The following is a 26,721-nucleotide window of genomic DNA, read 5'->3' as shown; positions in this document are numbered from 1 at the left end:
AAGTTTCAATCCTTTCATCATTAATTTACAATTTTGCCCTCAATTTGCCTCAAAATGAAAACCATTTTTCCACTCAATAACGATAAATAAACTGATCAGTTCTTATCCAGGTTTTCAGCTTTAATTAATGTTCCAGTGACAGTTGCATCAATAGATTTCATTGAAATATTGATTGTTATTAATATATTAAAGAGTGTAAAAGCGTTTCATCAAATTTAATAATTTAACAGTTGAAAGGCATTAAAGTTATCGGAAAAAGATTGTTTTACTTTTTGTAAAAGCTCAACGTTATTGAGCTGAGTTTCATTTTCTCAGATAATATTCAAACATCTTGTCAACTGTAAATTATTATTAATGAAATGGCAAAGATACATTTTAAGTTTTGCTCATAAATTGGAAAACAAAATGAGAGCAATTTATTTGGATTATAATGTTGATGCAGTTTTGAGTTTATCAGCTTTTCACAGGGAGTTTAACTCCCAGTTTTTTTTCCTGTTTGACTATCGATTGGAGTTAATTGTCAAAATAATGTCGAGTTTTACAATTAGAGATTGGATTGAAATTTGTAAATAAGAGTGGAAAAGGTGGAGAAGGAAAAATTTAAGGGTAAATTGTTACAGAGCTAATCAATTATTGATTGAATGGAAAAGGTAAAATTTAAATGTGAATAGAGTTTAGGATTGGATGGAAAGGTTAACAAAATTAGATGAACTTGAATGGTGTTTATTGGATAAAAGTTGATAGGTGATTGGAATTGACTTTGATGAATTGAAACATCATTGTAATTGAACATTAGATAACATTAACCTTAAAATGAAGTTGAAAAAAGGAGCCAAGAAACAAAAGCATTTCCAGATGAAAATTGCAACCCAAACAAATGAAGGTAAAAACAAGTTTCAAGCGAAAAATGAAATTATCATTTTCCAAGTTTACACTTTTTACCTGTTTTTTCAAACATGCATTTTTATTCAGATTAATACATAACATATAGAATTTCAATTTTCTTGTTTTCATTTTTCTTTTTTCCTTTCACTTTTACCTTTTTTACCTCATTTCTTCCTCTTTTGCTTTCATCATTTTTTTGTACATTTTTGTTTTTCTTTGGCTTTTCTCATTTTAATATCGAGTCTCTCTCTTTATATAGTTTCATACCTTAGTTATTGAAGTTATTGAGTTTGGTTTCAGCTTTTTTTTACTTTTCACTTTTTCACCAAATTTTCATGATCAACTGTTTTGGTAAAAGTGTAACGTTGTTATCCTTGAAATGGTTGAACTTGCGTATTCACAATGGTTAGTAATTCAAATCAATAGTGAACCAGAAACTGTTTTTTTTGGTTGCTGTTATTTTACCTCTTCAATTGAATCATTTTGCTTCAATTTTCTGCATTTTCTTGCTTTTGGGAAACAACAAGTGAAGAAAAGTTTATCAACACTGATTGAGTAATTGATTTAGATGATGATTCTGATGGTGATTTGGATTATGATTCAGGTGGTGCTTCAAGATGTGTGTGTGTGTGTGTGTCTATGTGTTGTGTCACTGATAATGATAATTGTCTGATGAAACCTTTTTACTTGACAGAGTTAAACATTAGATACAAAAAAAGAGGAGATTAAATGAGCGACCCAATTTTGTTGCAACTCGTCAAGTATCAACCTAAATGGCAATCAATAAAAGGTAAGATGATGGTGATGATGATTAGTTTATTTTTGTATTTTTTGCCTCTTCTTTGCATGATAATGTTATCTGTGTTGATGAATATGAAGGAAGGAAGACGAAAGGAATATGAATGGGCTTTACAAGAGGAAAAGTGATGATGAAGGTTCTTTCATTATTGTAATGAGACTTTTTGCTGCAGATGAAAGTGGATTTGGTTGAGAACAAAAAAAAAGAGTTCAAATACAAATATGGATTAATGCACACAAAAGGACCAGATTGTGATGATTTCAAGTCTTTTTTGGGTTCACTTACAATTTCTGTTGTTGCATATGAAACGGAATGTTGAATGTCGCAAGATATTTCATCAAATGGCTGGCCAATGTCCATTTCTTGCTGTTGAATCTAAAAGATGGATTCACTAAAATTGAAAAGAGTTTTGTGTTAACATTGGTAAATAGTTTTCAAAATTCAGGCGAAACAGGAAAATATTTTTAACCATTTTTTTACTATTAAATTGAGAGTTAATTGAAGTTGAAAACTAATTAATCTTTTCTTTTTTTCAGTAAATTTGAAAATTACATTGGATTATACACTTATGGCCATCATCTACATCTGTATCATCTTTATTAACTTAATTGCCTTCAATCGCCTCTTCAACCTTTATTCATTAAATTCATTGGTTAGGGTTGGTAAGGGTTTGCACGAAAGTTATTTAAATAATTGGTTTTTCTAGTTTTTGGGTAAAATTGTCGGTCTTCTCGTTCTGAGGAAAATTTAAAGTGAAAGTTGAATTAAAGTATCAGATTTTTAAAATCCATTTCCTTGATTGAAACTCAAACAGCCTCACAGTGTCAGTGTTAATTCAAATTGACTAGAAGGGCCCATTGAGAATACGAGAAGGAAAGGAAAATGATCGGCATCTTTTTGTTTCTCAAACCAGAAATCTGGTATTTGGTTAATCTGGAAACAATTTTGAGCAAAGAGTCGCTGGAACTTTAGTTGACCTGCAGTGGATTTAGATTTACTATTTGAGATCTTTAAACCGATTTGTTTTCAAAATTTTCTACCAATTCTTCAATGGAGCGCCTTTGCTGACCAGCATGAGATGATGTTAATCTCTCGAAAACCCAAATCAAAGGATACTTTTGTCAACCTTTATAGAGATTTCAGATTTAATTTCAATAATTTAACGAAGTCAATGAATTCGCTTGGATGCTGCCCAGGCAAGTTATAGCAAAATATCTCAAAATCTTGTCTTAAAATTGTACCAAATGGATGATTGAGATTCGGGCAAAATTTCATTCTTTCTGTTTAATTTGCATCTGATTTTTTCGTATTTTACTTCAATTTCAATTGTGGTCTCAACTCAAATATCTGGTTAGAGACATTTCTAGTTCGGTTAAGAGTGAACTTGTTGGTTGAAGGTACAATTTAGATCGTATACAAGGATGGATCTTCCAAGTTGTTTATTAAGATGAAGTAGCTGTGCCATTAATCACTATTGTAATCATTACAATTGTCTTGTTTCTTGTAACAATAATAATGCAAAATAACCCGATGATGACTGTTACCAGAAGCAGCTAAATCCTCCTTTTTTTGTTTTACATTGGCAGATGCAACTTTATAAGGATCAAATCAAGTTTAGTGAAAACATTAATCACCGTTGAGAGTGAATACAGTTGATTTAGATGTTAACAAGCTTCTATTCACAATCATGTAAAATAATCCAATGATCATTTGGTGAACTTTCAATGAGATTGAGATTGAAAGGACATTCAGTTTGTATCTGTAATCAAAAAATTGTTCCTTGTTTTTTTGTTTGGGTGAAAATGAAAATGGATAAAAGAAAAGCAAGATTAAAGATTTATATTTACTTTGGATAATCTTTAACCTTAAACCTTAATTGAGTTTACTTTTGGCTACTTCACAATCTGAAACTTTGCTGAGTCAACAATGATCATTAATTATTCTGTATCAACATTGAATAAATCCATATTTAATATCATTTTGATTGTTATAGATGGATGCTGTTTACTTTGACTTGGTTTACTTAACCATTTTGTTTTTGTTTTTCATTTCATTTCATCGTTACTCTCTCAGTAGTTTTTACCCTTTTTTGATACACTTATCTTGATTCCCATTCTTTACCATTCTGATGTCTCTGTTTTTCTTCATCTTCTTCTCCTTTTATCTTTCTAATATCATGATGATAAAATTGAGCTTATTCAGCGACATAAAAACATTCAGCATCAATGCAAATGTCAACAATTGAAAGTTATTGATGAGGATAAAAAGATGAGGAAAGGACATGAAAAGAGATTGGAAAAATAAAACCATCAGTAATGACAATTTTGCTTTCTTGTCTATCCTTTCAATCCAACATCTCAAAGCTGAAGCACAACAAACAAAAAACTGGTCAAGTTTAACCTTTCAAGGCTCACTGAATCTAATTAACAATTTAATTTGATCAACTTCATATGATTTCAACTCATTTGGAGCTACATTTTGACCCAAAGAAACAACCAATTATGAATAAGTACCAGCTTCCATAGAGTTAACATTGCAACCAGAATAAACTGTTTCTAAATGGGTTAATTAAAAGGTAAAGTTTAACTCTTTTTTTTGTTCGCCTTTACCAATTAAATGTTAACAAACAAAGTTGAAATGTTCATCTAATATTGTTGTTCAATGAATGGACTCACAATTGAATCTGAAATAATGATAATGCATTTCAATCGATTGATTAAATAGATTTAACCATTCTGTATTCAATTTCATTAGGTTAGTAAGTCTTTTTTTTCATTAACCTTATTGATTTGTGTTGCCATTGTTGCTATTGTACAAATGTTTTACATACTTTGGTATATAATTGGTGTAAATTAAAAGACGAAATAATTGTACAATTACAATTTAATTGTATTTAGATTAATTTCATTTGCATTTTTACTGTAAACTCAGCAAAACGTCCAAATGGAAATCTTTTTTGACTTCTTTTTGTTGCTTCCTTCTTCACTCTTACAGCCTCTTGGTAAGTTTTCCTGGTGCATTGTGAGTTCAATTGGCAAAAGCAACAAGGCAATGAGAAGGAAAAAAAAGTGAAGAGATTAACGATTCAAATTGCGATTCTATTCCACCAAATTGTAATCAATTTATCTTCCATTTTCTTGCAACTTTACTCTCATTTTGTCCACGATCAGTCCAAGCATTATATCCGTTTCCTTTGACCATTTTACAAGTCAAAATGAATCAAATAAATCAACTGTAAATGGACAATTTCCCTTTGCTTGTCAGATAAATCAACGCCTCTATCGCCATCATCACCATCATCACCAGTAACACTTATCAATGAAACATTTTGATGAAAATCAAAAGTGTATCTTCACAAAAAAATGTGTGTCTTACACCAGGCTTTATCCCTACACATTCATGATTGATGGACAATTAAACTTTGCTTTTCTTTAATTAGCAGTCTGTCATGGTTCCAAAGGTTTGTCTTGATCAAGGGAAATTGATATCTGTTGAAAGCTTTGAAATTGAATAGCTTGGTGGTGATTTAAGTATAACAGTTTACAAGTAAATGTTACAAAACTAAAATGTTTAACTTCAAAGTTGATCCAACTTTCTTATCATCAGTTCAACTCTTTCAAGGTGAAAATGTGTTTGTTTGAGGAACCATAAATTAACCTGAAAAAGAAGAGAAGAAAAAAAAGGAAAGTTAGGTTGATGAAAAGACGTGCTAAGAATTAGGATAAGCTGATTAAAAGAGGTTAATAGTGTTATTACAAAAGGGAATCGCTGGTTCTTTTCAATTTTAACTTACAATTCCTCTGGTTTTTTCAATTCCATCTTTACTTGTGCGTTAATACAGAATAACCTTTTGTTTTCCTTGATGTTACTTTTTTTTCGCTCTATTTTTACTCCTTTCCTTTTCCATCCTCTGATTCTCTTCATCATTATCTGTTTCTCCTTCTTTTACTTCAAAATGATAACTTCCATGTTGAACCAAGTTTCTTTTGTTGTTTGACATTGGTTAAGTTGTGTTTTGAATCAAAGGCAAAAATGAATTGAATTGAAGCTGGCGAGTAACAGCATAATGAAAACGTTGATGGTGATGGTGAAGAAGGGGTGAGATGAAAATGGTGACACAAACCAGAGGCAAAGTTTATAAGTCAATACTGTCACTTTAACCATTAACAGTTAAGATAATTGGATTGAGCTGCTATTGATCAGCTTGATTTGACAAGAGACACATAAACAGAAATGAAACAGATCTAAACAATAAAAGTAATGGACCAATGGACAAAATAATATAACAACACCAAAGTCACAGGCATAAGACACATTTTTATATCATCATCGTTCAATCAAGAACATGATTCTTTGATTATTTCCTTTAACATTTACTTTACTCATTTTGGTAAATCATCATTTGATTGGAAAGAATGAGATTCAATGTGTTTATATTTTTTCCTGCTATACACAATTTTCATGGTTGAGATTTACTTTTAACGGTCAAAAAGGTTTGTACTTAAATTAAATAATAATTAATGGCCATTAAAATTAATTAAACCAAGTTCATTTGATTAATTTAACTCTCATAAGAGTAATCCAAGTCTCTGGGTTATATAAAAACATTCATTTAAATTAAAAATTATCAATTAATCTCAAATTAATTGTTAGTTAATTAGGATGAAGCCCCTTAATTTAAAAGATATCGATTACTGGTAAAAATGATACCGATAAGTATTAAAATTGAATAGATATCGATATTGTTGACAAGATATTTAAATGAGATTCGCTTTTAATCGCTCAACGTTTCTCTGGTTAGTTAAACATTTTTCAAATTGTTACCCAAATTAATCCATGACCATAGTTTGAATCTAAATAATTACCTTGTTTATTTTGTAATATGTACTTTGTGGCCTGTTTGCATATGTTTTGCTCCATAATCTTATTGAAATAAAACCAAATTTTTCAGCTCAACAGTCAACTTAAGCTTCCTAGTTAACCATCTAAATCTTAATCTTTGCTTGTCTCAAAGTTCAAGTGTTTAAGTAAATAAAGAACCCATCCTTCTTCAATACCATCACCATCACCATCATGATCATCCCCACCTTCTTAAGTCAACAAAAGTTTACAATTAAAGATAATTGTAATTGTATCTTTTTCTCTCCAGTCTGTATTGCCTGTATCTTTTCATGTGTTATTTTGTGTCTCCGCTGTTTAGACTTTCATTGTATCTCTTGAACACATACATGGAGACATCCAAATCTAATTATATTATTCCGTGTAATGGAAGGAGAAATAATCAAGATTAAGTTTTTTGGAATCACAGATAATGTTGATTAATTGTTTGCTGTTAAACCCGTGGCAAGATAATCTCAATCTTTATTCTCGGTCTATTTCAAATTGATTAAGTAAACAGATTACTGGAGGTGTGGACCTGGTTAAATCCATTGTTTAACATTATAATGCTTAAAATGCAAACACAATTTAGACATTTTTATTATTCTTTTCCTTCTCTTCTTATCTTTTACTTTTTTTTCTTAACAATCAATCAACTAGATTATCAATTATCAGTCAGATAAATCTATAGAATTGGTTAATTCTTGTTTCCTTTAATCTTTCATCTGTTTACCACGACCGTAATTACAATATGTTCCCTGCTCTGTCTTCCCTTTGGTAAATAAAAAGGAAACATTAGTTGAAAAAGTTTCACAAGTGTTTTGAGCTTGCAAGTTACTCTGGTGACAAATTTTGTTATTTTGTTACAGTTTATATTTTAGTTTTATATTTTTATACTTTCCAATATTATTATACAGTTAATTAGTTAATTTTCAATAATGAGTCTAGAAACCCTTCCTAAAGAAGAAACTTTACGACTTCGTGAACAACACATTGGCAAATCATGTACCCTGTTTTTCAAAGATGACCCACTCAAAATTGTTAAAGGTGATGGCCAATACATGTATGATGAAATTGGAACCAAGTATCTCGACTGTATCAACAATGTTGCTCATGTTGGTCACTGTAATCCTCATGTAACCCGAGCTGCTGCTCGTCAAATGTCACTCATCTATACCAATTCTCGTTATCTTCATGATGCCATGGTCATATATGCTAAGCGATTGACTCAATATTTTCCTGAAAATTTGTCAGTCTGCTACTTTGTCAACTCTGGGTATGTTTTTATTTCACTTGTCTTTGTAATCCTTTCATTCTCTTTCCTACATTTCTAAATATTTCTTGTATAATCTGCCTTGTCTGATAGCTCTGAAGCCAATGATCTTGCTCTTCGACTTGCTCGCGCTCATACAAAACACAAGGATGTTATCGCTGTAGATAGGTAAGTTTTTTATATTAGCTCATTAGTTCAGCGTTTTCTGAATATTTAACATCATCTTTCATTTGTGTATTTTTAGTGCATACCATGGTCACTTGACTTCTATTGTTGAAATCAGCCCTTACAAATTTGAAAATATTAAGGGACACAAGAAGAAGAACTGGGTTCACATTGTAAGTGTTGTTGTTTAATTCAAATTGCCAGTAACTTTTAATAATTGTTAATCAATGTTTTTCATTTTTTCCTTTCAGGCACCGTTACCATGCAATTACCGGGGTAAATTCAACAAAGATAAATATGACGATGATGAAGTTATCGGAAAGCTGTATGCCAACGAAGTTGCTAAATTGATAGAAAACGCCCATGAAAAAGGTCGTGCGATTGCTGCATTCATATCTGAATCAATGCTAAGCTGTGGTGGCCAAGTTATTCCTCCTAAAGGTTATCTCAAAGAAGTTTACAGGTAAAAAATTGAAAAAATTATAAAATTTTATCCCCAAGAAATGAGTTAGATTGCTATTAATTTTAAAATTACCAAATCCTAATCAAAACCTATTTACCCCGATTATGACATTTTTTGGATGATTTGACATGAAAAAATTATTAATTCATTATTTTCCTGTTTTATTATTAATTTCCTGTTTTAACCAATAATGCAGACTAGTCCGGGAAGCTGGTGGCGTCTGTATAGCCGATGAAGTTCAGGTTGGCTTTGGGCGCATCGGAAGCTCAATGTGGGCTTTCCAACATCCAAATAATGATGTTGTTCCAGATATTGTAACTCTTGGAAAACCTATTGGTAATGGTCATCCTGTTGCTTGTGTCGTCACAACACCAGAAGTGGCAGCAAGCTTTGAAGCTCTCGGAGCTGAATACTTCAATACAGTAAGGATTTGACCCTTGTTACCTTGTTTTCGCTACAATGTGTTGCGAGCCGTTTTTTTGACAATTATTAATTCTATCGTAGTATGGAGGTAACCCTTGCTCAATGGCTATCGCAAACGCTGTTCTTGATGTGATTGAGAAGGAAAATCTTCTCAAAAATGCAGCCAATGTTGGTTCTTTCCTCATTGAATCACTGGAAAAGTTGGCTGACAAATATCAAGTCATTGGTAATGTGCGTGGCTGTGGACTCTTCATTGGCGTCGAATTAGTTCGTGAAAGAACAAGCAAACGACCTGCAGGTCATCTCGCCGAATGGGTTGTCCGTCGTTTCCGAGATGAACGAATAATAATGAGTACGGAAGGAAAATACTCCAATGTTTTGAAATTTAAGCCGCCTATGACTTTTAACATGGAAGATGCTCAAAACTGGATCACCGTATTCACATCCATCATGAAGCAAATTGAAACTGAAGAGGTGTCCTCCTCAAGCAGTAGCTCAGCAAGTACTTCAAGTGTTGACTCGTTGTTCTCCAGTTGCGAAGAACTTGCCTAATTCATCACCAAATCATCTCAACATTATTTAACTTTACTCCTATTTACGTTCAAAATGAAAAGTTAAATTATTATTCTAATTGCATTCCGAATCATGATATAAACACTTATCATGTTGGCAAAATTTCTCTTAAACTTAGTATTGACCCTCTAAGGTCAATAATTTAACCCACCTAATGCTGATAACAGATCTGTTTTATAGATCGTAAACCCAAAACTATTTTCTTGACAAAGTGCCATTTTACAAATTAGTTGAAGCTAATCTGTATCCACAATCTCTCATAGTAAATGTAAATTCCCAAACCATTTAAATGTCATAATAACTGTAATTCATTGCCATAAAATCCCGACTTTTAAACTTCACAACCATTTATGACGATGAAAACCTGATACACAAACATCAAGCAGAAGAAAAATTAACGTAAACCACAAAAAGAAAATGAAGATTAAAATAAAATAAACACTTATGCCTGGTATTTGATTATAGCTGGTATTTGGGTTTCAACGAATCATTCACTAATCGTGATTTAACTGAATCTCTCCGTGCAATAAACTTTAAAGATGATCGGCATCTTAAGCTCACCGGATGATTAACTGAATAACATCTAAATTGTGATTCATCTTGTGATCAACATTGGTCATGAAAAGTACAGCCATCTTGAAAGCGCTTTGACACTGAACTATTGTTTACCAATGTGAATCTCCATGTCTATAATTGTTACAAGTTTGTTTTTTAATCAAACAGACTAATAGATAAGGATAAAGTGAACATAGACAGCAAAAAAGCAGACGATTAAGTAATTACAATTTACTCAAGTTATTGATTGGAGGATTCAACTCGTAAGGAGGAAAAAGATGCTGAGGCTCGCCGAAACCCTTGAACACAGCACCAAAGATAATGAAAGCTGACCTGAATAGCTACTCAATAAAATGTCATATTTTTCACATCATCGATATCATGAAGATCTTGGCAACTTGAAACTGATTTAAAATGCTGTCTGTCAATCAATTACAATCAACTTTATTAAGGATTAGTATATCTTATCGAGGTGAGGATTTCAAGAACCATAAAGAGGAAGATTAAGTGGTTGAGTCAATGGTGTTTGTTTACCTATTTAGTGACTGGATTTGCTGCTTATGTAATTATTTATTCCCGTTTTTTTTTTCTGATGACATGTTTTCACATTGAACATAACATGAGCATCTCGTGAAGATGGATAATCCTGATAATAAATAAAGTAATTGGCTGATAAAGATGCAGATGATTAAAGATGAAACTTTAATGGGATAAACAATGTAAAAGCAACATTTGGATTCAGCGACTGGATTGAGCAATTTGATGAAAAATTTTTTATCAACATTGAATTATTTTGAAATTTTTACCCAACTTTCATACGGTTGAATCTGGATATCAATAAATGGTTGATAAATGATATATTTAGCTTCATCATCATCATGTTTTATCCTCAAATTGAACATATTCATAAAGGAAAAAGAGTCAACCATTTGCCATAAGAAACAAGTTTAAAGTGAGGCTATTTTTAATGGTAAAAATGAAGAGATGGGTCTGAAGGTAGGTCAATCACTATTGACTAACCAATAACAGGTTCTCAATTAACGGTTATCATCAGTCCAGTTTCCTCTTCTCACTCTTTATCATCTTAAATGATCATCGTTGGAATCAATGTTGGTCAATGAACTAACGCTATTCTCATCTTATTAGATGTAAGTTGTTGTTGATGTTGATGTTGCTGGTTCTGGTGCTGGTAATGGTAATGATAATTATTGCTTCCTATTTCTTGTCCTTTTAAAAATCAGTTTACCTGCAAGAAAACCTGAACCCTCACGTGATTCCAATGATCAAGATAAATGAATATAATAGTGATCAAATAGACAGTGTGATTAGAAAGAGAAGATGAAAATGGACTCAACCATTCCAAACTGTTAATAGAGAACACCAAATTTAAGATTTTTTTTGCTGTTGTTACAATTGTGCTTTTCTTCAATCTATTTATCAATTTTAATACACTTTTCAACATCATCTTCATCATCGTCATCTTCATTTTCATCATCAGACATCAAAAATTGTCCAATAAACAAATAAACATCGTTGTATTGTTTACCGTTTTTTTGTTGGCTTGCTGCTCTGTGATTGCTGTTGACATGCTTTGCTAACATTTACTTGTAACGCTTTTAATCAGTTTCAATTTAATTGTTTTATCCCTTGGATATTAATTGTTATCTAATCTAATCCCGTGACTCTGTGAATTAATAAAATCATCAATAATGTCTTTAGCTACCTCGCCAAAAAATGATATCAATTTTTTTGCCAAAACATTGCTTGCTGGAGGTAAGATTGCAATCTTTTCATTTGTTCAACCTTTCCAACCTTTCCAAATGTCTTGATTGAGACGCAATTGAGACTTAAATTGGTATCCCTTGATTATTTTGATTTACTTGACAGTCAGTATAACAAGCCATTGATTAAGTTCATTTTTATAACTCAAAATTTCCACCAGAAAATCACAAAATCTTGATTCTCGCTCAATCCTTTTTCCCCAATCTACTTTGACTAAGCTTTCTTTGATATTCTTGATATTTCTATTGATTAACTAAGCTTGTTAACCTTTTTATTATTGTGTTTAGTCCATCTATTAGTATTAGTAAATCAATATTCATATCACATGGGATCCATTTGCCTGGAATCATTTTTTGAATAATCATTTGATATCAACTCTTGAAATTGCTATTAAAATGGCATCTCATCATCAATGAATAGCATGAAAGATTGATTACAGTATTAATCTAATTGTAGCGAACTTAATTAGAGATTTTTTTTAACAAGGAAAAAAAATAAAAAGGATTTTTCCTAGTTTATCTTGTTAGTTTAGATTGTTGTTATTGAATTGATTGAAAAAAACAGTAATTAATCAAGTAGTTATATTGAATAATATGAAGTCATAATATTATAGATTACCATCTTCATTATGTAAACCTAAATAATCTCAATAAGTCAACATTTGTCAATAATTAATTGGGTGCCTCTTCAATTGTACCTTTGTTTGATTAAACATTTATGCCAAACATTCAGATGATAAGTTTTTCCGTTCAATTCAACATTGAAACCTTGAATATTAATAGACTTTGATTGATTCTAATTATTGTACAATTCAAATGATCTCAATCTTTAACGGAAAACCAGTTATTTTATTTTCAACTTTCTTCCAGTAGCAGTTTATTTTTAATCAGTTTTAATTTTCATGTATTTCATGAATTTATTAATATTAGAGACAATCATTACAGCTGTAGAGGAATAAGCATAATTTGCAGATTAAATTTAGCTGCTAGGCTTTAATTATAAAAGTGAAATGAGATCAGCTGTTGACAATTCAGCATTCCTCAAAGCATATTAAACCATTACGATTAGCATGCTGGATAAATAGTCTAAAAAATTGGGAAAGTCTGTGATTAAGCCTAATTTTGAGCAAGTTTTCGTTGGCTATGACAGATAGCAAGATTTTCCCTGAATTTTGTCTTGGTTTGGAAGCTTGTTTGGGTTCTGAATTCAGTCCAATATCAAAAATGAAAAAATATTTAGATTAGTTTGATTTTGTTTTCATATTAATTTACTTTGATGCATTTATTATGTTTTTTTGGTTAAAGGTGTCGCTGGGATGACATCAAAAACAGCGGTTGCCCCATTGGACAGGATCAAGATATTGCTTCAAGCTCATAATACTCATTACAAAGACCACGGTGAGCCTTTCAATAATTGTATTTAGTTGTTAATTTTAATTTTGTTATTTCATTGATTCTGATTAAACTTTATTGACAATGTCTTTATTAATCAGGAGTATTCAGTGGGCTTAGAGGTATCGTTGAAAAGGAGCGCTTATTAGGACTTTATCGTGGCAATGGAGCTCAAATGGTTCGGATATTTCCCTATGCAGCTGTTCAATTTTTATCATTTGAAATTTACAAAAAGGTAACAATAGTTTTTTTCTTGTTTTGATTCGTATCAGTGATTGATTTTTGATCAAATTTGGTTTTGTTCTTTCAGCATTTAAGCCAAATGTTTGGTGTTGGTCATAGCATTAAATTTTTTGCTGGTTCAATGGCCGGTGTTACTGCTGTGATGACAACTTATCCACTAGACTTGGTTAGAGCTCGATTGGCTTTTACTGTTACACTTTCTACACCTGATACTGGAATCAAGGGAGCCGCTCAAGCTACTGGCATTGAAAGATTCAGAATAATTGCTACAATGAATGAAGTTTTACGCCATGAAGGTGGCTTCAGAGCTCTATACAAAGGATTAAGTCCGACTATTCTCGCAATGGTTCCTCATGCTGGTAATTTGGCTTTGTTTTTATTTCAACCTGAACCATCTTTTTTTACACAAAATTTCCACTCTATTCAAATCCATTCATTTTGTATTCTTACTCTTTTCAGGTTTATCATTTTATTCATTCGAAAGACTTAAACACTTCGCGCTTCAATATTTTCCCGAATTTTCTTCTAATCAACAAAAGGATCGCCTTGTCCTAAATTTTCCTGCTAAGCTCATTTGTGGAGGAATCTCAGGTATTTAACAATTTAAACGGCCTAATGCACCAATTCACTTGCTCATCCAGTCAAAGACAGACAACCTTATTATCAAGAATCACAGAGCAGTTCATGGTTTGCTCAATACTTGATGATGTTGTTTTAACCAATATGAATTGATTTCATGGCTGATTCTAATAAATATATTTCTCACTGTAGATTAAATTTGGACATTTTTTATTAATCAATCTTTCTTTTTTTCTCATTCTGTCAAAATATTAGGTGCCATTGCCCAACCATTTTCATATCCATTGGATGTCGCCCGACGTAGGATGCAGTTAAGCATGTTAAACCCTGAAACGTATAAATACAGTAAAAATCTTATTACTACTTTAATGATTACATATCGTGAACATGGAATCTATTCTGGTCTTTATCGTGGTATGAGCATAAATTACATTCGAGCAGTACCAATGGTTGCCGTATCATTCACTGCTTATGAAGTAATGAAACAACTCCTTGGTTTGGATACAAGTGTTGACGGTTAACCAACATTTAACGAACTGTCTTTTCCTGCAATATTCAATACTCAATTGTTATAATAATTAATCGCAAATTTGCAAAATTTATAAATCAGATGGTTTTCTTGTCTATCTTGTTCACTGGCCCAAATTTTTGCTCATAGAAAGTGTAATTATTAATGTAATACAATACAATTTTTATCAACTTTTGTAAGCTTTATGCATTTCTAATGTTTTTATGTCGATTGTTGTTTTTACCCTATTTTTTGTAAATTAAATTGAATACATAAGCTTTAGTTTATGAATACATTCTTACCAAGATTTTTGTTCCATCGATATAAAATATCTAAAGATTTAAATCTAAATTTTTCAAATAAACCGGTAATTTCGGTTTCGTGGCATATTTGATAATAAAGTAATTTGAGACTGAACTGTCGATGCGTATCTCGAGAGGTCAAGTAGGAGCAGCAAACTTTGAATATAGTCTTAAGGGATAGAAGGAATATTTTTTCATTACTTCATTAAACACTAGGAATTCACAAAAGTCTACAAATGAACTTTATATTTTTAATTTTAAAAAATATCTTACCTTATAAATTGTCAAAATGTAAAGACTAGAAACGATAATTAACAATCGATCTATCGAGGCTCAATCAGCTGGTGCTTCAATCAGTCAGTATGCAAACACTTTTACATGTGGTTTGAAAAGTTTGTTTAAAGCTATTGTTTTGTTGCTCTTTTTTCTTAGATTTCAATTTTTGATTGTGATTGTGGTTTAAATTATTTTTTCATTTAATAATGTATCGACGTCAACAAAGGTTAAGAAGAGAGTATCTATTTCGTAAGTCTGTTGAAGACCAGAAAAGAGCTGTTGCAGAGAAGAAGCAAAAAATTAAAGAAGCTCTGGAAACCAATGAACCTATTCCAACTGATTTAAGAAGAGGTGCTATTCAATTAAGTAGAGTCGCTGAACTAGATGATGATGGAGGTGAACAGGTAACTAACCACGAGGATGATGAATATCGATGGGCTGGTGTTGAAGATCCTAAAATTGTTATAACAACTTCAAGAGATCCAAGTTCTCGTTTGAAACAATTTGCTGCTGAAATGAAACTTGTCTTACCCAATTCACAGCGAATCAACCGTGGTAATTATGATATGAAGAAGCTGTTTGAAGCATGTCGAGCCAATGATGTTACTGATTTCATAGTTGTCCATGAAACTAGAGGTCGACCCGATGGATTGATTATTTCTCATCTACCCTTTGGTCCAACTGCTTATTTTCAATTAGCCAACGTAGTAATGAGGCATGATATTGCAAACATCGATAAAATGTCTGAAGCTTATCCTCATCTGATATTTCACAATTTTAATTCAAAATTGGGTAAAAGAGTTACAAGTATATTGAAATACTTGTTTCCAGTGCCAAAAGAGGATAGCAAAAGAATATTAACTTTTGCTAATGTTGACGATTACATTTCATTCCGACATCACACATACAAAAAAGTTGATGGACAGATTGAACTTACTGAGGCTGGACCACGATTTGAGCTGAGATTATACCAGATCAAACTAGGAACACTTGAAAATGAGGATATCGCTCGCACGGAATGGACTCTTAGACCTTACATGAATACAGCGAAGAAACGAAAACTTTTTGGTGATGGGCAAATTTAAATTAAATGCAATTGTAATTTTATATCAACTGTAAACATAATGTCAAAATTAAACTTTAGCAAGGAATAAAAACCTTTGCTATTTTTGCTCTTTACATTAAATTTCTTCTTTAATTAATCTTTAATGGCTCTACCATTCTTTTATGCAGAAACAACTAGTCTATTAATAGCACAGTCAATTGATAATTTACAATCAAAATCAAAATGATTCAATAGTCAATTAAAAATGATCTAAATGATGAGTCAAGTAAGAAGTTAAAAATGATCTAAACAAAAAGTATACTATTGAGGCCCTCCGCAACTTTGATTAACTGTCGATCGTGGGATGAGATACAATAAATGTGGATGCAATAAGTTCAAAACTATGGTAATAAGATGTCATTTATGCATAATCAGTACAACAATAGATTTGAAGTTAGATCAGAGTATGTAGACTATTAATGTAATCATATTGTTTTGCCCTTATTGTTTGATTTTCATGCAAATGAGAAACAAATCAGTGTATTCCAATTTTCCAAATGAACCATTTTATGAGCCCATATAATGTGATGTTAATTCGAGGTAGCATGAAGGTATCACAATTTTTTCAACTTAATTATGTATTGGGTATCAGTTAATCTGTGGCTTTTCATCATTTACTTTTTGCTCAGATTTTTCTAACCATTTGAACCATTTACTCGTTCTAAAACTTTTAGAGAGAGATAATCTTAGGGGTATAATAACTTTTTATTGCGAGTTAGTCATTAATTAACAATCACATCGTGATTTTATTTTCATTACAAATTACAAAAGCGATAAAAAGCTTACCTTCAATACAATTGATTATAAATAAACTTTCCAATGATTTTCAATATGTTGCGAGTTTCTGAAATTACTTTATTTTTGTGGAGTTTTTTGTATTTCAATCAGTGTGACGGCCAGCCACGAATAACCCAATCAGAAGCAAATCAAGTATTAAATGCTTTTACCAATGGAGGTGGTCTCGGTGTCATGAGAACAGTTTTGGATGCCGTCAGGAGGTTGGAAAGTGAATCGACGGCTAAACAATCGCGTTTGAAAAATGTATTCCGACGTCGTCTTAATTATGCTTCTTACGATTTGGATTCAATGGATTTGGAACATGAAATGATTGATGAAACTGAGCAAATGATGTCCACCATTTTGTATCAATTGTATGATGAATGGGATACAATTATTGAACCAATGCGAGAAGCATTCAATTTGGATGATTTAGCTCGTCAAAATCCGAAATTGTTCATGTATTCGCCAAATAGCAACTCCGACCCAACTGCATCAATTCAAAGCAATGGACCAGCCAATGAAACGATCATGAATATAATCAATGGACTGTCCTCTGTTCCAAAGGTGTTCACCACAGCAAATAATTTACTGGATAGAGCAACTCATTCATTAGAATCAGGTAATTTGAATTATATTGATAGGAATAAACTTCAAGATAAAGTTATCGAAAAGTTGACTAAAATTTCTAACACTTATAATTTCTTTTGAAAATCAAATTGAATTTAAGAACAAATTTTAATAATTTAAAAATGTTAACTTTTATTGAAACATAAATAAACTTTTAATAAATATTAATAAACCACTTTTCCAAACTCTTTGCATTTAAAAGCCTCTCTTGATTCAAAATTTATCAATATGTAAAATTAGCTGTTTATAGCAAGTTGCCAATAATGTTGACTTTGGATGCTTATTTACGCACTTATTCAATTTTACAATTTAGGATTTCGGTTTTTGTATTTCAGGACTTGACTATCAATTTTAAAATATAAAATCTAATTTCCGAGTTTATTACATGTTCATGAAAAAAAAGACGTTGATACATGGATTTTAATATTGCTCAATGTCTTCGTTTATTGTTTTTAATCAATAGAAATCATTTTAAAAGAAAGTTGACCAATATAGCAGAGAGTAAAGAAGGAGTTACAACTGTGACAAGAGAAAGAAAGTCAAAAAAAGATGATATAAATCAAAAAAAAACATGAACAAGCATTATATCATTCTTAAAATGATGAAGTTACAAATATAAATATATATATATATATATGCATATGAATAAGGTGTGATTTTGAAACAATTGGATCATTTAAAGGCAAAAGGAAAACAAGGGAAGAGGAAAAGAAAAAGTATGAACCAAGCAATATATATTAAATAAATTTGTGAACATGTGTTCTGATTGTATGACAATCAGACTATCAGACCAATCCAAACAGGATTCGTTTAAAGATTCAGCTGTTATGAAAAAAAACATATCCAAGCACAAGATTAAGAGAGGGGGCAAGAGAAGAGACAGTGTGAGTAAATATAGAGACCTTAACTAAAAAAATGTTTACAGAGGTGGATTTTTACATAAAAAAGTAGGAAATGGTTGATAGTTTTGTGCTCTTTTGTCTTGCAGTTGATAGTTGATTCTTTTCTTTTCCCCTGACTTTTCCTTCTTCGCCGTGTGTTTGAAACGATTTCATTGTACTCTGTGGATGAAAAAAAAATTGCACTCTTCTTTTCCATGAAGCAGAAAATTATGGATGATCCATCCTTTTTTGTTTATTTATCCTAACCTAATATCTCGATTAATTTGCTCTTGGTCGCTTTGCCATTAACTCGAATGCTTCCTTGAAAAGAGACGGTCTTTTTCCTACTTGTGATTCCCAAGAGTCGGCGTTAACAATTTTATGAGAATTTCTCACCACAAACTCTAAACATTTGTCTTTCAGTTCAATACTATTACATGCATCAGCTAGAGCTAAAATTTCACCAGAAGTTTCAATGGTAACTTTAGAGGCAAGATATTGTTCACACAACATCTTTAGTTTAGGTAGATCATATTTATCTGCAGCAATAAGCAGGTCACAGGCATACTCTTCGAGGTTTCCAACCTTATCGGTATAAATAAAATTAATCATTTCTCTTAAAACAGCTCCATCGATGTCTTTAACTTCAATTTTACTTTCTGCTTTCTCTTTGGTTTCGTGGGAGAACATGGCTCCGATTACTTTCGATCTCATTGACAAGATAATTTTATGGGCTTTGACTTGGATTTTATCTTTTCCTTCCAAAATTACGTCTGTTTTCTCAGCTCCGTTGGTCAAAAAATTAGTAAGATCACTGGCGATCGAGTGGCGAGCCAAAGCTTCCTCAGGGTAGATTAGCTCAATATGCTCATTGTCAGGACAGGGAACCAAGGAAGAAGTCACTTCTCCAAACATGGTGATTTCACATAATATGCGAAGAGAATCTTCTGCTCCGAGCATGTTATTAGCAGGATTAAGCAGTAATTCTCTAGGAGCTAGAAGCTTATATCCATGACCTTCGGTTCCAGCTTTAAATATTCTTCCCTCATGTCGACTACATTCTCCAGTGTACCTTGGATCACCTTCGGCATCCAGCACCGATATCACATATTTTGCTCTGACTTGCTGTTTTGTCCTGTCTTCGCAGGACCTGTGATAGATAGATAAAATAGATAAAGGTGATGAATGATTTCCAATTTTGCACATCTTAAAATGCCTTGTTTAATCAATACTTGAATATTGATTGTCTGTACAAATAGATATTGAATGTTTAAATTTTGGATCACAAAACAACGCTTTGGAGTGATAATAGACTCAAGTAGCAATTTTGAAGGAAGAAGATTATTACGAGACGTTATCATATCTAGAAATAAAGTATAACAATGTCTCTGTTGTTTTGATCAAATAGAATGATAAAGTATTTAAACAGGATCAATATCGTCGTCAGAGCGTGAACTCGTACTTTAAAGTACGAACAGAAAGAAGTGTTGACATTACCTTAAAAATAAATGAATACCAATATACTCAATGCCAGATTGTTCATCTAAAGTTTTGGGTCTCAATTTCATAAACCACTTATCCTTGGAATTAGGTGGCGAAAAATTAGGACAGCAGATGAATTCGGTATCACTAGGAATATAACTGAAATTTTTGATCGTCCATAAGTGGCTGAATTTTGTAACCGGCAGCAAACTGATACTTTGACTTGATGGCATCAGAGAAGCTTGAGCTCTTCTATGGGATGCAGCTGAGAAAAGAGAAAGAGACAAATTAGTAAAATGTGAATGAGGAAAACACTGCTAACTGAAGAAAATGCAAGAAACAGAGGGGAAAGGGAAACACATAAAAAAGCTAGTAACAAAGAATTAAATTATGATAATACGATGATAAGTAGAGAAACAAAAGGAACATAGAAAGAGAGCAAAAGAGAGAGTGAAATAGTATGATGAAGAGAAGGTGAGATAGGGAGTGAGATAGATAAATGTTAGATAACTAGAAAGATGGAGGAGAAAGAGAGATGCAGAAGGAATGACTAAAATAGTGAAATGAGAGAACGATGGCAAATAGGATAACGCAAGAGTTCTAAGAAATTAACCTTAAAGTAACCCATGAAAATGGTCAAGCACAAACTGAGAGATACAAGGCAAGAAAAATAAACATACCCATAGTAGGATAAACTCGGAACCGAGAAGTATTGTTGGTGTTGTTTGGGCCTTGTTGGTCCCTCATTAGACCATTCAGATTAACAACCAAAGTAAATGAAAAAATAACTGGCAATGATAAGGGTGATGATGAAGTTAATAAACACACAGATTTATCAAGCAACTGTAAAGATTTAAATTTTTACTCTATGATTTTAAAGAAAAGTAGACAGAAAGGAGTGAGAGGAAAAAAAAGATGAGATTGAGAGTGAGTGAGGAAAAAAATGTAAACCAAACAATGACAAGTTAATAAGATTTAACAAATAAAGGTTGCTCAACTAGCAATATCGCGCAGTTAAGTGATTAATAGTTAAAGTATCATGACATAGAAGGATAAGGTTATTAAGTAGCAAAAGTGTTGGTCAAAAATAATCTAAAAATTACCAATACAAATGACCAAATTAAATAAGTCAAAGTGGAAATTATATCACGATATATCATGGTAAATATCGATATTTAACTCTCCAATTGGAATGAATCTGAGTTATAATCGATAGTAATCGATTATATCGATACTTGAAATTTTAGATATCGACATCAGGCAGTGAATATTGCCCATTTTTTTGTGCACAAGAAGTCAAGCATTTTAGCCTGTAAAGCGTATTATAACGCAAATCTTCAATGCTGATCGGCGCTTAATTTTTCTTTATTTTTTTCTTTTACTTTTCTTTGTGTCTAAATTGATCATCTATTTACTATTGTTTTGTTTGTGTCTCACCTTTATCAATTTGGCTGTTTAGCTTTTCCTCATTTTTACATTCACCATTTTTATATTGTTTATCTTTCCTTACTCAGCTGCATCCCATAGAATCTTCTCTGATGCCATCATCTGATCATTCATCAACACCCAATACAACTTCATCTTCCAAGAAACAACGAAACAGCCAACCAGCCGCAACGGATGGGAAAAACATCGTTGCCTTGCCTCCATCAGATGGTGTCATCACTGATAGAGATTTTTTGACTAGGCTACCGGCTAAAGAAGGGAATGATCTTTATGTTGGTGATATTATATGGTCCAAAGTGGCCGGTTATCCGTGGTGGCCTTGCATGATAACATTAGATCCTCAAACTGGCAAATATTCAAGACCAGGGGGTAAGTTTTTTCCCCGCCAAATAATTTTAATCTAATCTTGTACTAATAACCTCCATTATTTTTTGAATTTTGATAGGTAATGCTGAAAAATCAGGACATCTTTACCATGTTCAATATTTTGGTTCAAAAGCTCTTAGAAGCTATACTTCACCTGGATTAACTATGCCTTTTGAAGGCCGAGAGAAATACGAATTGGAGCTTGATAGAATTAAAAATACCCCCGGAACTCAGAAGGCCCTTCGTAAGCAGGCTTTGAGTAGGCTTGCTATTAAGCCTAGTTTTAAAAAAGAATGGAAATTTGCATGTGATAAAGCTGAAGAAGCTCTCAAATTAGACCGGGAAACTCGCATCAAACAGCTTACATTTGAATATGTCGTCGTTAAAAGTGAAAAGACACCATCAAAAAAAGAAGAAGTCAAGACACCTAAATCTAAGAAAAGCAAAAAGCCAGAAAATCCTCTAAATGTTTACGATTTCAGTGATGGTGATGAAGATTTTGAAGAAGAAGGTACATCGCCTACTCTATGTCTATGGAGCCAGAAGCGAGCTAATCGAAAAGGAGACTTTAGTGTATATGCTGCTCAAACAAGACCTAAACTTGTCGAAGAAAAACCTGATCTTAGTGAAGAAGAACTGGAAAAAATGTTAGAAGCTCGGTGGAATAATATGTCAGATGATCTGAAGGCAAAATATTTTGTCCGTGAAGTAAATGGTACTGAGGAGACGCCTGCTAAGAAAACACCGGCTAAAAAAGAAGATAAGTCTCCTAGAGGACGGAAGCGTAAAAGTGAAACAAAAGTAAAATCAGAAAATCAAAGTAATGGCGATGCTTCGACCGCTGAAGGTAACGGAAATATTAGTGAAGATGAAAGTGCCCTTGTTATTGCTGATACTACTACTCCAAAGAAAAGTCGTAAATCGCAAGAATCTGAAGGTACTGGCAAAAAGTCATCTAAAGCGCTTAAAGTAACAATATCTGCTAAATCTCTTAAAGTCACAATATCAACTAACACACCAAAAGACAGTAAAACACCTAAAACACCTAAATCAACAAAATCTAAAGAAACATCTCCAAGGAAGCGACCATCATCTACTCTTGATGAAAAATCAGAAGCCTCTGCAACTCCTAAAAGACCTCGTAAATCGACTAGTAAAGAGAATGGACATGTAGCTGAAAATGAGAAGAACGAGAATCACGAAGGAGATAAAAGAAAAGATAAAGACAAAGAGAAGAGTAAAGAGAAACAAAAGTCAGCCGAGAACGAGAAAAGTAAAGACAAGACTCCAAATAAACGCAAAAGTGTGGTACAACAAATGGATACTGTTGAATCAGAAGAAACACGGATCAGTGAGGATGCTTCTTCTAATAGTGAGGTTGAATCAAATGAAAATAAAGAAGAAAATGATCGAGTATGTGAACAATGTTCAGAAGAGGCTATTGAAGATTATATCCAATGTACCGGACCTTGCCTTCGAATCTACCATAACAATCACGTACCTAAAACTTTTAATCACGAAAGTATACAATGTTTCGAATGTGCCTCAAGTAAGATTTGTTCATTTTAAATACACTTTTCTGATAATTTTTTTCCAACTAAACCAAAATCTAATATCGTTCTTCTCTTCTTTAGACACTCATCTTTGTTTCATCTGTCGATCTCATTCGCCCGATGTTAAAAAGTGTTCAGATGATAAGTGTGGAAAATTCTACCATGTTAAATGTTTACAAGAAAGTTATCCTCATAAAATGATAAAGGACGATAATAACGAAGGTTTTACTTGTCCCTTACATTTTTGTCTCACCTGTTACGTTGAACACCAAGACGATCAATGTCATGGTTTCATGAAAAAACGTCTTCTAAGATGCCTTAAATGTCCTACTGCCTACCATTTAACCGATGCATGTTTGGCTGCTGGAAGTATTTCCCTTTCCTTTTCGTACATTATCTGTCCTGAGCATATTCCATCTAGAGCCTCAAAACATGTTACTGTCAATTGGTGTTTCTCTTGTAACCAAGGTAATTATTGATTCTAAAATTGATTGATTTTTTTGACAGCTATAAGACGCTTAAATTAATATCGTTCTATTTATCAATCTATTTTAGGCGGTAGTTTAATCTGCTGTGAAAGATGTCCTGCAGCCTTTCACCAAGCATGTTTGGAAACTCCTTTACCAGAAGGAAGCTTTTTCTGTGGTGATTGTTTAGTTCGCAAACAACTACATTATAATGATATTGTATGGGTTAAGTTTTGTGGATATCGTTGGTGGCCTGGTAAAGTTTGCCACCCTAAGAATGTGCCTGACAACGTAATGAACCTGCCTCATTCTCGTGGTGAATTTCCTGTTTACTTTTTCGGAAGTCATGATTACTACTGGATTAATCGAGGCAAAGCCTTCCATTTTGTTGAAGGAGATCTCAATAAAGCTCCAGCTCTATCTAAAAGCTCTAAAAGCAAAGATTTTAAAGATGGTTAGTTATTCATTTAATTAATTTTGTTTTGTAATGATTATATTGATAACTTCTATTTTCTTTATTCATTACAGCTATAACTGAAGCTATTGAAGCTTTCACCTCATGGCAAGAAGCTAGACGAAACGCTGATAATAGCCGTAAAATCAAACCACCGCCCTACGTTTATTTGAGGGTAAGTAGTTGAATTTTGGTCTTATAATTAAAAAGCTAACTTTTTATTTTTTATTATTTTAATGTTTCAGTGTAACAAGAGAGTTGGTAAAGCTCCCAAGAATTCTCTTAAAGAAGACGATGATACAGAACCAATCGTTTGTTCCTGCAAATCGGACGCCGAAAGTCCTTGCGGTATCGATGAAGATTGCTTCAACCGATTAACTCTTATTGAGTGTGATCCTAGCCGCTGTAATGCCGGAGATAAATGTCAAAATCGTCGTTTCCGCAAAAGAGAGTATGCTAAAGTTTCGCCTTTCAAGACCGAGAGTCGTGGCTGGGGCCTTAGAGCTCTCCAGGATATAAAAAAGGGTAGTTTCGTTATTGAATACGTTGGAGAATTAATAGACGAAGCCGAATGTGAAGCTAGAATAAAGACAATGATTGAAAAAAATGATTGCAATTTCTATTTTCTCACTATTGACCGAGAAACAATCATTGACGCTGGACCTAAAGGCAACTTAGCTAGGTTTATGAATCATTCATGTTCGCCAAATTGTGAAACACAAAAATGGCTTGTTGGTGGCGTTACCAGAGTTGGACTTTTTGCTATCCAAGATATACCGAAAGGTTATTATTTTTCGCAGTTTTTTTAATTGGAATGTAGCCTTATTCATATTTTTAATCTTATTTTCTTCTTCTCATTTAGGTACTGAGCTGACTTTTAACTATAATCTTTGCTGCCGTGGTAATGAAAAGACAGTATGTAATTGTGGAGCTAAAAATTGCAGTGGCTTCCTGGGTGTTAGACCTAGTAAACTCCCAGAGGAAGAGTCTTCTAAGAAAGCAGCCAAGCCAGAAAAACCAAAACCCAAACCGAATAATACTAAAAAAGAATTTGAAAGTTTTCATGAGGATGAATGTTACAAATGCGGAGAAGGAGGTGAACTAATCATGTGTGATAAACGTAAATGTCCGAAGTCGTATCACTTATCTTGTTTGAAATTGCCTAAATTGCCTCGTGGACTTTGGTTCTGTCCTTGGCACCATTGTGACGAATGTGGTAAAAACGCTTCGAAATTTTGTGACTTGTGTCCCACATCTTTCTGTAATGATCACGGCACTAACTTATTGAACAAAAATGATAAAGGCAAGCAAATTTGCTACGAGCATCTAGATGATGTAGAGAAAGACGTAATTCCGTCAAAACGTTCAAAGTCGTCACGTGAAACGAAATCAAATGGTGAGGCTAATCATAAAGAAGAAAAGGCTGAAGAGGCGAAAACTCAAGCTCAGCTAAATATCAAAGAAGAACCAAAGACAAATGAACAAATATCAAAACCTGAAACAATTGAAGAAGCACAAAATCCCGAAAATCAAGATGAAATAGACTCACAGGAAGCTGAGCATCCGAAAAAGGAGGAATCGCTAAATGAACAGACGGAAGAACAAGAACTGGAAAAGCCAATTGAAACAGAAGAAACTATAAATACAGAAGAATCGTCAGTAGTGAAAACTGAAGAGATAACTCGAACAGATGAAGAAGTACAATCAGATGAGAATGTAGAAAAAATCGAAGAAGACCAACCAGTCAAAGAAGCTCAACCGGTCGAAGAAGTTCAATCAGTCGAAGAAGTTCAATCAGTTGAAGAAGTTCAAGCAACCGAAGATCACCAACCTGTCGAATCAGTTGAATCTGCCGAAGAAGTGAAACCTGTCGAAGAGGTAAATGCTGTCGAAGAGGTAAAACCTATCGAAGAGGTGAAACCTGTCGAGGAAATTCAACCTGCCGAAAAAGTTCAACCTGTTGAAGAAAAGGAAACTGTCGAAGAAAATCAACCTGTAGAAGAAGATCAAGCAGTTGAAGAAAATTCAGTTAAAGAAGAAATTCCAGTAACAGAAGTAACCTCAATTAAAGAAGAAAAATCAGTCTTAGACCAGCCAAATGGAGAGGAGAATGGACTTATAAAGCACGAGGAGGAACAACAAAAATGAAAATAGAATCAAATTTTTTATCTAATGATTATCTTTTTCCAAATCATGCTCAGATATTTCAAATATTAATTCCCTGAGTCTGCTCAGAATGTAATTTCTATTTCATTTAAATCATTTGCCTCTTGACTTATCAGCTTATTCTAAGCAACAATTATCAATACGCTTTGAATCGCAAGCTTATCTAAAAAAAGCTTTATTTTCAACTTAAATCGAGTCCATTAAGAATAAGACAATTAAATCACTTTATGATTTGCAGACTAAAACAACGTAAAAAACGGAATAAACAAAGATTACTCTGATTAATTTGTTCAACAATT

The 26,721-nt window shown here is 32.7% G+C and overlaps 5 protein-coding genes and 1 long non-coding RNA gene across 9 annotated transcripts; 4 read left to right on the top strand and 2 right to left on the bottom strand.

Annotated features, from left to right (window-relative positions):
• Positions 1 to 4,400: 4,400 nt before the first annotated feature.
• On the bottom strand, positions 4,401 to 6,277 carry LOC107370905 (uncharacterized). The gene is made up of 2 exons (XR_001570710.3): positions 5,478 to 6,277; positions 4,401 to 5,341 (listed from the first exon to the last, which is right to left on the bottom strand). It is a non-coding gene; the product is annotated as an uncharacterized LOC107370905 (long non-coding RNA).
• Positions 6,278 to 7,384: 1,107 nt separating this feature from the next.
• Positions 7,385 to 9,949, top strand: LOC107370862 (5-phosphohydroxy-L-lysine phospho-lyase). Its single transcript, XM_015938820.3, has 6 exons — positions 7,385 to 7,838; positions 7,929 to 8,003; positions 8,080 to 8,173; positions 8,252 to 8,463; positions 8,660 to 8,885; positions 8,968 to 9,949. Exons 1-6 carry the CDS (start codon positions 7,501 to 7,503, stop codon positions 9,436 to 9,438), a joined length of 1,416 nt encoding a protein of 471 aa, XP_015794306.1. The 5' UTR covers positions 7,385 to 7,500; the 3' UTR covers positions 9,439 to 9,949.
• Positions 9,950 to 10,102: 153 nt separating this feature from the next.
• Positions 10,103 to 14,808, top strand: LOC107370878 (mitochondrial coenzyme A transporter SLC25A16). 4 transcript variants are annotated; one of them, XM_089267450.1, is made up of 7 exons: positions 10,103 to 11,010; positions 11,513 to 11,787; positions 13,101 to 13,193; positions 13,289 to 13,422; positions 13,498 to 13,789; positions 13,890 to 14,021; positions 14,265 to 14,808. In XM_089267450.1, exons 2-7 carry the CDS (start codon positions 11,724 to 11,726, stop codon positions 14,528 to 14,530), a joined length of 981 nt encoding a protein of 326 aa, XP_089123576.1. In that variant the 5' UTR covers positions 10,103 to 11,010; positions 11,513 to 11,723; the 3' UTR covers positions 14,531 to 14,808. The 4 variants fall into 4 exon arrangements, with proteins under 4 accessions (XP_089123576.1, XP_089123577.1, XP_025018495.1 ...); XM_025162727.2 differs by having other exon boundaries at positions 10,868 to 11,010; positions 11,734 to 11,787; XM_089267451.1 differs by lacking the exon at positions 11,513 to 11,787 and having other exon boundaries at positions 10,103 to 11,162.
• Positions 14,809 to 14,972: 164 nt separating this feature from the next.
• Positions 14,973 to 16,297, top strand: LOC107370885 (U3 small nucleolar ribonucleoprotein IMP4). Its single transcript, XM_015938847.3, has one exon. The coding sequence runs from the start codon at positions 15,302 to 15,304 to the stop codon at positions 16,178 to 16,180; it is 879 nt and encodes a 292-aa protein (XP_015794333.1). The 5' UTR covers positions 14,973 to 15,301; the 3' UTR covers positions 16,181 to 16,297.
• Positions 16,298 to 18,025: 1,728 nt separating this feature from the next.
• On the bottom strand, positions 18,026 to 20,807 carry LOC107370873 (speckle-type POZ protein B). Its single transcript, XM_015938835.2, has 3 exons — positions 20,651 to 20,807; positions 19,986 to 20,235; positions 18,026 to 19,638 (listed from the first exon to the last, which is right to left on the bottom strand). The coding sequence occupies exons 1-3, from the start codon at positions 20,715 to 20,717 to the stop codon at positions 18,768 to 18,770; spliced, it is 1,188 nt and encodes a 395-aa protein (XP_015794321.1). The 5' UTR covers positions 20,718 to 20,807; the 3' UTR covers positions 18,026 to 18,767.
• Positions 20,808 to 21,254: 447 nt separating this feature from the next.
• Positions 21,255 to 26,707, top strand: NSD (Nuclear receptor binding SET domain protein). The gene is made up of 7 exons (XM_015938794.3): positions 21,255 to 21,785; positions 21,862 to 23,331; positions 23,417 to 23,803; positions 23,891 to 24,256; positions 24,331 to 24,431; positions 24,502 to 25,039; positions 25,119 to 26,707. The coding sequence occupies exons 1-7, from the start codon at positions 21,509 to 21,511 to the stop codon at positions 26,402 to 26,404; spliced, it is 4,425 nt and encodes a 1,474-aa protein (XP_015794280.2). The 5' UTR covers positions 21,255 to 21,508; the 3' UTR covers positions 26,405 to 26,707.
• The last annotated feature ends 14 nt before the right edge of the window (positions 26,708 to 26,721 follow it).

This window comes from Tetranychus urticae, chromosome 2, assembly GCF_039701765.1.
Source record: "Tetranychus urticae isolate SD_2017Ah chromosome 2, NJAU_TeUrti_SD_1.0, whole genome shotgun sequence".
Taxonomy (NCBI): Eukaryota; Metazoa; Arthropoda; class Arachnida; order Trombidiformes; family Tetranychidae; genus Tetranychus; species Tetranychus urticae.
This window is presented reverse-complemented; position numbering and strand designations above follow the sequence as displayed.

Bases quoted from the DNA above. Each gene is read 5' to 3' on its own strand.
- LOC107370862 (XM_015938820.3), top strand. From the start codon at position 7,501: ATGAGTCTAGAAACCCTTCCTAAAGAAGAAACTTTACGACTTCGTGAA. The intron at 7,839-7,928 runs GTATGTTTTTAT...CTTGTCTGATAG, and splicing joins TGCTACTTTGTCAACTCTGG to CTCTGAAGCCAATGATCTTG. The intron at 8,464-8,659 runs GTAAAAAATTGA...CCAATAATGCAG, and splicing joins TATCTCAAAGAAGTTTACAG to ACTAGTCCGGGAAGCTGGTG.
- LOC107370878 (XM_089267450.1), top strand. From the start codon at position 11,724: ATGTCTTTAGCTACCTCGCCAAAAAATGATATCAATTTTTTTGCCAAA. The intron at 13,423-13,497 runs GTAACAATAGTT...TTGTTCTTTCAG, and splicing joins CATTTGAAATTTACAAAAAG to CATTTAAGCCAAATGTTTGG. The intron at 13,790-13,889 runs GTAATTTGGCTT...TACTCTTTTCAG, and splicing joins CGCAATGGTTCCTCATGCTG to GTTTATCATTTTATTCATTC.
- LOC107370885 (XM_015938847.3), top strand. From the start codon at position 15,302: ATGTATCGACGTCAACAAAGGTTAAGAAGAGAGTATCTATTTCGTAAG.
- LOC107370873 (XM_015938835.2), bottom strand. From the start codon at position 20,717: ATGAGGGACCAACAAGGCCCAAACAACACCAACAATACTTCTCGGTTC. The intron at 20,236-20,650 runs GTATGTTTATTT...CTCTTTTCTCAG, and splicing joins CCGAGTTTATCCTACTATGG to CTGCATCCCATAGAAGAGCT. The intron at 19,639-19,985 runs GTAATGTCAACA...TATCTATCACAG, and splicing joins GGTATTCATTTATTTTTAAG to GTCCTGCGAAGACAGGACAA.
- NSD (XM_015938794.3), top strand. From the start codon at position 21,509: ATGCCATCATCTGATCATTCATCAACACCCAATACAACTTCATCTTCC. The intron at 24,257-24,330 runs GTTAGTTATTCA...TATTCATTACAG, and splicing joins AAGCAAAGATTTTAAAGATG to CTATAACTGAAGCTATTGAA. The intron at 25,040-25,118 runs GTTATTATTTTT...CTTCTCATTTAG, and splicing joins TATCCAAGATATACCGAAAG to GTACTGAGCTGACTTTTAAC.